At 33.1% G+C, this 11,730-nt stretch overlaps 1 protein-coding gene across 2 annotated transcripts in view; it reads left to right on the plus strand.

The window, feature by feature from the left end:
* The first annotated feature begins 107 nt into the window (after positions 1 to 107).
* Positions 108 to 11,730, plus strand: part of LOC117172024 (autophagy-related protein 16-1-like) — a 100,277-nt gene continuing 88,654 nt past the window's right edge. Inside the window, exon 1 of one of the 2 annotated variants that reach the window (XM_033359746.1) lies at positions 108 to 228. In XM_033359746.1, the coding sequence (XP_033215637.1) occupies positions 138 to 228 (91 nt within the window). In that variant the 5' untranslated portion in view covers positions 108 to 137. The remainder of the gene's footprint in view (positions 229 to 11,730) is intronic. The other variant, XM_033359744.1, reaches the window with a different exon arrangement.

Genomic DNA, 11,730 nt, shown 5'->3' on the forward strand with positions numbered 1-11,730 from the left:
GACAAAATTTGGTTTATTCCACGAATACTAGTCTACTTGAACACATATTGAAGTAGTTTTAATTCGGTTGAATACTTTGTAAGATGCTTTCGATCGTTTTGTTGCAGCATACTCTCACGGGCCATTGCGGAAAAGTGATGGCGGCAAAGTTTCTTGGCGAACCGACAAAAGTAGTCACAGGCAGTCACGATCGCACTCTTAAAATCTGGGACCTCCGCAGCAGAGCTTGTAAGTCATGCATATATTCACTTTCGAAAGAAAAAAAATCACCTTGACATTATCGGAAGATTCAAAATTGAAAAGTCTTAATATGCATACAACAAATGAATCAGGACAACACATTTTATTCAAACTCTAAGAAAAGCATCCTTGTTAGGGCATGGAATTTAAATATTTATTACATATACAAATTAAAAGCAATCTTGATCTATTCATTACAAACTATTTTCATCACATTCTAGAAAAAGTTCAGCAGTAATAAAAATTCCTTTTCTATATTAAGAAACAAATTCCGTAATTCCAATACATTTAATATTTTAAGTGCTTATAAATGTAATTCCACAAGAAATGTCCATAAGGAAAATACAAATGTGAGAAACAGTTTTTTGAACAAGTGTATTTAAATACATATTTCACACTCTTTCCCGCATGCCCCTATTTTATGCATTTCTAAAGAATTCCTCTGTTTCTCTTTATATTTTTGTTGCAGAAATTAATTTCTTTTGCTTATTTGAAAATTCAACTATGAAAATTTTCAGGAGAAGTCTTTTTTTTGTAATTCAACTACTTCGTTAAAAGTTTGACTTCCTTTTTAAAAATTATTTTTGTGGTTGTAGATTCATAATTTTAGTTTAAATTCAACTGTTTTGATGAAAAGTTAATTAATTTGTTAAATTTCCAAATATGTTTTTAAAAAGTCATCTTTTTTATTTTAAATTTAACTATTTTGTTAAAAATTAGGCTTATTAGATGAAAAATGCATCCTTTTGGACTAAAAATTCGTTTAAGAAATCATTTCCCGAATAACAATGCTTCGACTTGAGTTCGACTTTATTTGCCCCAAATCAAGACATGCTGAAGTCAAAAAGGTCGACGGATCCAGACTTCAATTTATGTCTTGGAGACATGTTTTTGTGTCTTATAGACATAAATTTATCTCTTGAGTCTTATTTTTATGAATCCAACACGTGCGGTTTATAACTTAGAGTTTAGGAGATCGGCTTAAGAGATCCTTCTAGAAAGTTACAATTTATATTTTTTGGAAGAAATTTTTTAAGGGATTCTGAACTTTTAAAATAAAAATAACTAATTTAATAATTACAAATTTTTCATTCATCGATTTTAATCTCATTTATGAGCCAAAAAAGGTTCTATAATCTCAGCCAAGACAAGGCTCGTCTTGAGTCAAGTAAACGTCGTCTTAGCCAAGACAGGCTAACGCCGTTTTACCTGTCGTGGTTATAAAAGTAAGACAAAGGCCTATGTCTCGACTCAGTTTTGAGATGCAGCCAGACATCTATGTCCTGGAGACGAACTCAAGGCATAACCAAGTCGAACTCAAGTCAAAGCATTTTTACTCGGGTTAGTTGAAATATCAACTATTTGCTAGTTAAAAATGCATCTATTTTGTTGAAAATTCGTATGTTCAGAATGAAAATTTAATTAATAAGTAGCAACTGCAATTTTTTGGTCTACAATTAATTTGGTTGTTTTTTAAAATTTAAAGTATAAATTAAAAATGTATCTTGAATTCAATATCGCCTATTTTCACTGTTTTAAGATCATTTTGAGCTGTGAAAGTCTGTTAAAATTATTGCATTTGCATTTTTATGTGTATCAAATGAAACCAGAATCAAATTTTTATTGTAAGGGATGGCTAATATGACCCATTTCGTTGGTTATTAAAAAAATAGATTTTATTTTAAAGACACGCGAAACTTTTTATATGATTAATGTTATAACCTTTCTGCTTGGCCTCTTTTTTCTCACCGTGAATAGATTCTAAACCAGGATAATTAATGTTTGCATTATTTCGCTCTATTATGATTATGAATCCCCGTTGCTATGTCAACAGAAACTTGCAATTTATCCTCCGAGAATTATTACAGGTTTCTAATAATCTCGTATAAAGTGGTATAGCGCGGTTAATGATTACAGGTCAACTAGTGGCGTACCAAAATTTAGATGGCGGCCAGTAGACTGGAGTCGTATGAAGTATATTATATCCCGGCACCAGTAGTAATCACATTCTTCGTTACCCCTATTAGTCATTGCATAATGCAGTACACTTACAATCGTTGTGCAATAATAAAACAAACGACAAATCTACATAGTCATTCATATGTATATTATGCCGTACTCAGGACGTGTTGTGCACACAGCACAATGGCCTAGCGTGTCTTTACAAATATGACATTGAATAATAATGTTTGTCAGAGTTTATAATGTTGGCGCAATGGCAAACACTACGCAAAAATCAAAACTTTCTTCGCAGTTTGTATAGATTATAAGGTTAATTAGTCCAATAAGCTTATCTCGCGGTCGGGAAACTTCTACCTCTTCGACTTTTCTAGCTGCTTTCACTCTGAATGAATCTGCTACCCTCACATTAGCGCAATATTATAAGTGGTGGAAAGGAGCTTTAGTTCGTGCAATTCAATTTCACTATTGATATAACCATTGCGAACGTTAATAAAAATGGTTGGGTATTCTTTATTTAAAAGTTTTTCATTACTGTCATTATTATTTTACGAAGAAAATATCCTTTCAGTACATAATTTATAGGTAAAAAATATTCTACTATAATATGAAACTATCCTTAATCCTCAAACTGAAAAATAGCTTCAAGGACAATAGTACGTAGCTGTAAGTAAATAATTTGATTATAATTCCCAATTTTCAGAGATTGAAGATGTTATAGGGTTGTATTCTAGAGTTTAAGTTATGACATTGATTATTAAATTTTATTTTTGTATTTCTTCCGTTATAGGCAAAAATTACTACAGCTCTAGCTAATTTCATTTTCCGAATGATTCGGAACAACTTTAGTTAGTTATTATCAAAATTATTTGATTTATAAATTACACAGCCATTATTCTTGTTAATACATTTGATAAAAATAAGTTTAATCTATCAATAACGAAGCAAATAAGAGAAATATAAAAATTTATCAAGGCTTTCGTAGAATAGAGTGAGTCACTGATAATCGAGATTGAATATGAATATCAAACTTTGTAATGTAAGCGACATAAAAATCATAAAAATACTACGGAACCGATATGGCTGACAATAAATTAAAAAATTGGCCTCGTGACTTTAAAGTGATTTTTCTGGGGGGTTTTAAATCGCTGATTTTGAATCTGAAATTAAAATTCCAAGATTCAAAATTACGGGTCCAAAATGGGTGTCAAAAATTAAAAAAATGGGTTCATTGGCTTTAAAATGAATCCTCAAGTGTATTTCCACCACATTGGATCCACCATTTAAAATTTTTCAATTTTGAGTTCAGATTCATAATCAGCAACCCGAAAAACTTCTGAGGGCCGATTTTGAAGCCACTGAACCAGTTTTTAAAATTGTTTGGCTGCTATATGGGAAACTCCGTTTTGGATTTCGACTTAAGATTCGTAAACAACAACCCTATAAACTCCTCAACCCCCATTTTGAAGCCACGGATGTTTTAACAAAACATTTTGCTTCATATATTAACAATTTGGAAAATCTCAAAAATTTTCTCCAAATTCATATTCAGCAACCCAAAAAACCGCTGCGGACCAAATTTATGGCCACAGGACCAATTTTTTTATTTTATAGCCACCATATTATATCCTGTATTTGAAATCTTATAATTTTCAATTAAAAGTCGCAATAAGCGACCAGAAAAATCCTCGAAATTAAAATTGTTTAAATAATTTTAAAAAATTTGCAAGTGAAAAATGCGATATTCAGCAATCTCTGGCAGGATATTTCTAGTTAATTGAGATGGAAACAAAATGTAGTCTCTAAAATTATCTAATGCCTTTTTTGATATCTGTGATATAATATGATGTGTTTTTTAAAAATAAACAATATAATTTATTTAATTTACTAACCTGTAATGAAGATAACTTAAAGAACAATTGAGAAAAGGAGAATTGAGGATACATGATAAATGCTTGACATGATATAAGGAACTTTTATATATACGACTCTATCCTGATGAGGAAAACGTATAGTTTTCGAAACGTCAAATAAAGTGAATAAAGGATTCTTTCAATACCTTAATCCTATGGTCTGAAGTATGTCCTTTTTAACATCTTATCCATTGTTTTAATTATTATGGATAAAAATGAAATTAAGTATTAAATAATACTTTTACACTAAAATATGATAAACCTGTGAAACTGGTGACAAATCTAAGTAAAGTAATGAAAGCTAGCGAATAGAGTTTCATTTTCTGAATCGACATTTAACAAAGCCACGTGTCTATATTTTTGTATTCTGAACAATAGTGAACGCTATACGAGAAGCGTGCATTAAAAAGAGAAGTCCGTGAAAGCTGGGATAACGTGAATGATATTAATTTGCAAAGTCCACCGAACAGAAACCTCGTTAAGGTTTCATCCGAGCTTGTTCGCCTGTTCGGAAACGAGTTTTACAGTTTTAATTTATCGAGTTAAACGTTTGGTTCAGTGTAGAGTTTTACTTCCTATCTCGCGAGTTGACTCTGATGCTCACTAGCGTTCGAGTTCAGTCTTTGGTCGCCATCTCAGTGTCGCCTTGCTTAATTTACGTTTATTCTGTCTATTTGTCTTCATCTTCTGCAAGATTTTAATTATCATAGTTTTTATTCAGGTCTCACTTCAAAGATGTAAACTTTTGAATTACCGGTTATGTAGTTATTCATTCAATTTAACCAATTGCAAAACGCTGCGTCTACTCGCCCTGGAAAATTAAAGAAGTTGAAAAAGGGGATGGACTAGACGTCAGAAAAAGTATTTGACTACTAATCTCAAATTTTGAAACGGTGAGAAAACGGCTAGAAAATATTGTATAATTTTAAACCGAGAAATATCTTCGCTGGGTGCAGATGTGAATATGTTTAGAACAATGTGATTTATCTGGGACGTGTATACCTAACGTCCATAATAAAGCAAGAAAGTAGATAAAATTCTCGAAATTCTATAAGAAAGAAAGATATATCCTAGTTTAAGCTTTAGTTTGCTTAAAACATTTTTCTTCTGGCATTTTTCACATAAAAGTCTACTAAACAGAAGCAAAAATGAAATTACAAAAAAACTTTGTTTCACAACTTACCTATATTTACTTTCATCTCGACTATTATACACGTAGAATGCAAAGTAAATGTTTTATTTGAAAAAACTGATAGTGAAATATTGTAAGAAGTAGATTATTTTTGTTGCATTATATTCAATTATCCATGAATAATCTTTTTCTCAAATTACTTAGAGTATAATTTTTCATAGCAATCTATATAAGCACACATGTACCTTTTCTTCAAACACTGCTTTTGGAACATAAGTATAGGAATGGAAGCTTCTAAAGTGTCCCCTCAACTTTTTCTTGCACCATCCTTTCTATTCCTTCTCACAGCCCCCATACACTTACTTGGTGTTGAAAGGGGGATCTACAGCTTAAGGTGGGTTCCGAAACACCAAGAGCAACTGCTTTAAGGACATAGAGAAAACCTTTTTCTCTAGAGGTGCCCGTCCCACAACTCTCCGGATATTAACAACTCTCTTGCTAGGCTAGTGTTCACCGCATGGGCCGCCGAGGCTCTTCCAGACTGCGAGGCGGGAATCAAAACGGCAAGCCGACGGAGTGGGTCTAAAGCAGTGGTCGGCACGCTCCTGCCCTGGGCAGGGTAGCCTGCCCTGGCTGCCCTGTGACCTACTCTCAGGGCAGTACCTGCGTGCTTGGCCAGATCATCCCTTTCCTCAGGGGTCCTTTGTTATAAAATGAGAAAAAATGTGAGATTAAAAAATTCGTAATTTTGCGATGAGTGACTTAAAAGTAATATATTTGGCATCTACGTATTGTTCCGATTCCGAAGACACGTAATTTGTCTATAAAGGTTGAAAATGTGAGAAGTATTTAGTATTAAATTGACTGTCAATCTGATGTTTCTTGATTATAAACTCCTTCAAATTTTTAACTTTTCTAGACAAGTAATATATCATTGGAATCGGAAAAATTCGTAGATGCTGATAATGCTATTTTCAAATCGCTAATTAAAAAATTAAAAGTTTTAAAATTTCCTTACTTTGACATGCCTGTGGACAAAAGACCCTTGCTGGAGTAAGCTCACTCACATTAATGTACATGAATAGACCGAAAAGTAGTAGAAAAAATTAAGTCGGGTGGAGCCTGACCATACCTGAAAATGAAGCAAAAACTTTGCCGACCACTGGTCTAAAGCCTACGCTTTAGCCCCCACGACCATCGCCCCACTTCAAGATGAGTATAGGGCTAATAGCTTCAGTGCGGGTCTTAGTATCATCCTCCGCTTAAGGGCATGTGACACAGCTAAATACCTATATTACCGACCTCACTTTTTCGGTTCACTGAATGTTTTTTTGAACCTAAGAACTTTTTTTGTAAATAAGATATCGAGCTAAAACTTTGAAAGATTTATTAGAGTACAATAAAGTACGTTTAGGTACTGTATTTGGTAGGAACTTCACTGAAAATTATTTTATCTTTTTTCGGAACCTCAATAATTTTTGAACGTTCGAATTTTTTTTATACATAAAATATCGGTCTCAAACGTTGAGAAATGCAAGAGCCGAAAGAAAACTACGTTTAAGTACAAATCTTAATAATAAAAGATGTAAAAAAATATATTTCAACAATCAATTCCAACGGCATCAGCCGGTAACGTTGTACACGAAAATATGAAACCTGGCTGACACTAGACGAGGCTCTAGAGAGTTCGTATTTTCGTGTACAACGTTACCGGCTGATGCCGTTGGAATTGATTGTTGAAATATATTTTTTACATCTATTATTATTAAGCTTTGTACTTAAACGTAGTTTTCTTTCGGCTCTTGCATTTCTCAAAGTTCGAGACCGATATTTTATGTATAAAAAAAGTTCGAACGTTAAAAAAATGTTGAGGTTCAGAAAAAAGATGAAATAATTTTCAGTGAAGTTCCTACCAAAATGCAGTACCTAAAACCTCCTGGACGATATATTCAGGTTCAATTCTGGTGCTACTCAGTCTTCCATATACTAAAAAATTTGTTAAGGAGGTTAAAGAATGTCATTCTCAAATCAGTATAATGATTCATTTATTAATAATTTAATTCTTACAGGCCATACAGTGCTTATATTTCCTAGATATTGAAATCAGTGCAAGTTGCAAAATTGCCAATTACAAAAGTTGCAAGTTGCCATTACAAACTATTTTAAGACAATTTTAAAAGCAAAAAGAAAAATATCGCTTAACCCATTTTTCAGAAAAATTATACAGGCCAACATGGTTTTGTTGTTGGAAAGTGGAGGGTCATTTCCGAAGTAATTTTTTAGGTAGAATGCGAATCCGGGATCAGAATTGGCTCATCACGTCACGATTTTAAGATATTTGAATTAATGTATCCAAAAAAAGGCTTTTTTTGGCTGCTTTTGTGGTTATGTACAGAAGACACCAAATTTGTTAGGTTTTTTTCTTTAGTTGTATCATATAGTACTGAAAGTTAATGCTCAAGACATAATGGGATATATCTCATAATTTCAAATTGGTGTAACTTGGTAAAGAAAAGTGGTAATGGAACTCTGCGTCTCTCAAATTAAAGAGAAAGAGCAGTACTATATGATGCAATTAAAGAAAAAATCCCAAACAATTTTGTGTCTTCTGTACATAACCTCAAAAGTAGCAAAAACTTCGGAAATGACCCTCCACTTTCCAACAACTGACAGGACCCCATTATTTGCAGGCCTGTGTTATTTTTCATCTTTTTTCCCATTTATGCCTTGATCTGATCCTAGTTAGACAAAAGAGGCTTAATCTTTTAAAAAAATCGTTTTTATGTGCTTTTTTTGGAGACTAGAATTTATAACACTAGCAATAAACTGTATATTAAGATATTACGAATAGTTTTAGCATAGATTTAGAACATTTTGGGGAAAAAATAAAACCGTTCATGGACGAAACGAAAATAATCAATTTCCAGTACTAAATAAATCAATCTGATTTCTAATCGGTAAATGTGTACTATTTTCATTACGATTTGTAATTATTGAGAGTTTCTACCTATCGCTGTTGTTCCACTCGATCACTTTTGTTCAAGTTAGTCCCTCGCATCCTTTAGACTTTAGACCGCTAATGACAAGACACGCCTAGCTTAGACCCATTTCCACTAAAATGATCTTACCTGATCATATTTTCTGAAAATTTTCTTTTGGGCAAGACTTCCCACTATTTTAAACCTAAAATTAAAAAATCGTTACGGTTGTTTTTAAAATAACTCATGTGTTGACATTTTACAGACATTTTAACGTGTATATTTTTCTGAGAATATGGTGCATATGACATATGATCTGTCTAAACCCTGTAATTTCATAACCAAAAAAAGTCTTAATTATCAATATCCAGTGGCCTTTAAAATACTGAGAAAGAAGATCACGTGAATCAACGATATTTAGTACTCAATACGTCCAACAAAATATTTCTTTAATCGTAAAAACCTTTTTTTTTTGTATTAAGGAATAATGTTTTCCCAATGAAAAATCTATTCTTGTGGTAACACAAATTTCTTGTAACAAAAAATATTTTATTGGACGTATTTAATGCTACGTTTCTTTGATTCAAGTAATATTTTATCTCAGAGGCCTTTTAAAATGTTGAGAAAGTGTGCAAAAATCAGGTTTTTGAATATTGTTCATGACGTGCACAAATTATGATTTCAGTCCATATTCAAGAACAAAATTATAAATAAAACTTTAGAAAAATTAAAGAAAAAAATGTTCTAACACTAACAGTTTAGAAGATACGGTATGCAAAAGTGAATTTTTAGTGACATTTTTGTTTGATTATTTTAGTTTTTGGCACACTAAATTATCTATAAAACTAAAAAAAATGTGTTTACTTTTTAGATGTGTAAGAGATGTAAGAAGCTGTTACATGGAATAGAAAATTTCCAATATATTAGTCCTCTCTAATGTTTGAAATACGCGGGAGCATTTCACGAGTTCCAAAAAGTAGTCCAAGATTATTTTGGTCGGCAACTGCATTACAATTGAGCCTCCCGCGATCAAAACGGGACACGCTCGAAATGCCTTGGTTTCAGTTGGCCTCTTGTTTATTCTCATTCTTGATTTTTTCAAGTCAGATTTTCAGTTTTTTGAAGCATACCTTAATTCAAAGAAATTGAAAATCCGACACAATATTTTTTATTTTGAAATCTAGGTAAATTTAACATTTTTTGACAAAAATTTGTATTGTGAATATAATGGAGGCTGAAATATTATATTGAATATGCTACACATTTTTTTCAATGGATTTTGTCACGCTAAATCCAAATACGGGCTTTAACATAGCTGAGGACTTCCTGCGCCCGAGAAAAATGCAATTGAATTTCCAACTTTAAACCTTCATAGCATGAATATTTCCACACAAGTAAATTTGACTATTCATCATATTTAAGGGGTTTTTCGTCGCTGAATTATAATTTAAATTCAAAACGTCAAAATAAAAAATGGCGGAATTAATATAGAAGACCTAAATTGAAAAACCGACCCGATATTACTGAAAATTACTACACGGGAGTTTTTCGGGTTGCTGAATTCGAACCCAAAGTCATAATGTTAAAACTCAGGATAGATGATCCAATTTTGTGCTATTTCCAGGCACCCCCCCCCCCTTAAAAGACGTCCTAAACGCAGGGACCCCCTCCCCTCTTTTAAATATTTTACATTTTTTTATCATTATGAAATTATGAGAGAGTAAAGCCCTCGTCAATTATAGAAACACGTATTCTTATAATCAAACATAGAACTTTCAGTCAAAAACGACACAAAGAAACCATCTGGTAATACCAGATGGTCTTCCTCAGAACCGCTGGATGGCATTGCAATCGCCTGAATTACCGCGGGAGAATTCAAAATCGCCTACATATTATCAGATAGAGGAATTTTCGAAAATGTAGGTCATTACATGGAAATTATTGAATTTGAAAAAGTGGACGTCCAAAAATGGATTACACCCCCCCCCCCCCCCCCCCCCCCCCCCACTTGTCCATTTTCGTTAGACTTTGGCCCCCCTGCCCCAAAAACTACGGACGTCTTTTATGGACGGCCTCTAAGCTTCCACCTCATGGTAAAGAATTTCTATCGCAATACACAACAAAATTAAAATTGGGGGTAGTTAATTATTTCTGGTGTTTTTCCATGACAATACAGAATGCCTACAGTTTTATGAATAAATTTCTTTTTCTCTGTCCCTTTACAAGAAATATTGAATAAATCTTCGAAGTGATTTTGTGATGCCGTATCTTTAAATTCTAAAGAGTGCAATTTGCGTCATTCAAAACTGACGATGGCATTGGGTTTTGATAGCTCATCAAGCCATAAAAATCTGCATCTAACTTTCTTTCGTATTAGACCTGTTATTTTGAAATTTCAAATGTAGACTTCAGATTTTATACCAGCGAAAAGAAAACCCGCCAAGTAACACTTTTAAATCAAATTTCTTTCATTTTTATAAGTTTGGTCCTCCATATTAAATCCGCCATTCTTCATTTTTAAATTTAGACCTGAGATTTCAAATCGGCGATATGACAATTCCCCAAATAGCGCTATTTATTAAAATCGGTTATATTCTCATAATATTGTTCTGTCATATTTGAGCCTCCATTAAAAATTTTGACATTTTGAATTTGGATTCAAAATCAGGAGCCCTAACAACCTCCATTCATTCATTTTCAGTCATATTGGTTCGGTTTTCCAACTTTGGTCCGCCATATTGGATGCGCCATTTTGAATGTTGACATTTTGACTTAGATTCTAATTCAGCGATTCCAAAAACAAGGAGCGCTTCTGGACAGGCTGCAATCTGTGCGCTTCAGACGGCAGCCAGGTAAAGTTCTTATTAGCGGCCGGCCGCTCCAGTTGGCGCCAGATATGTTTATTTTCCACAATAATATCACAAAATTTCTATATTGCCAGGAAGCGCAATATGATAACGTAGAAGCAGATCTCGGAGCTTTGTACAATATTATAATGAACTAATATCACAGAAAAAAATTAACTTAAATTTGGTTGCTGTCGTCTGCTACAGCGTCCTTAGAAGTAATGGGAAAATGGCAAAGTATGAGTGACTTCGAGCTATAAATCGGGACACCAGATTTAGAACAATCACAAAAAAAGTTTAAATTTGCTGCAGGTAAGACTTGCAACTGTTAAAAATTAAACATATTCGGCGAAAGTTTCACCGAGGTTACGCAAAGATATTATTGTGAGAATAATTCTGATCTCGTCTGCTGCGTCACGCTGAAGTGAAGAAATTTCGGTAAAACAGCTAGAATCAGCAGCAGATAACACGAAAAAAATTTTCTTATTGATATATCTTCTCCAAAATAAACGCCACTATTGTAGACGAATTAGAACTTATGGGGCATTATTCCTCAACTGCCCCAACTCAAAAAGTCATGCTTTTCGATTGTCTCTAAATTCTGGGAATATGTTCGCCTACCCAACAGTAGTTAATCCACAAACTTATAGACCAGGATTACC

This window comes from Belonocnema kinseyi, chromosome 4, assembly GCF_010883055.1.
Source record: "Belonocnema kinseyi isolate 2016_QV_RU_SX_M_011 chromosome 4, B_treatae_v1, whole genome shotgun sequence".
Classification (NCBI taxonomy): domain Eukaryota; kingdom Metazoa; phylum Arthropoda; class Insecta; order Hymenoptera; family Cynipidae; genus Belonocnema; species Belonocnema kinseyi.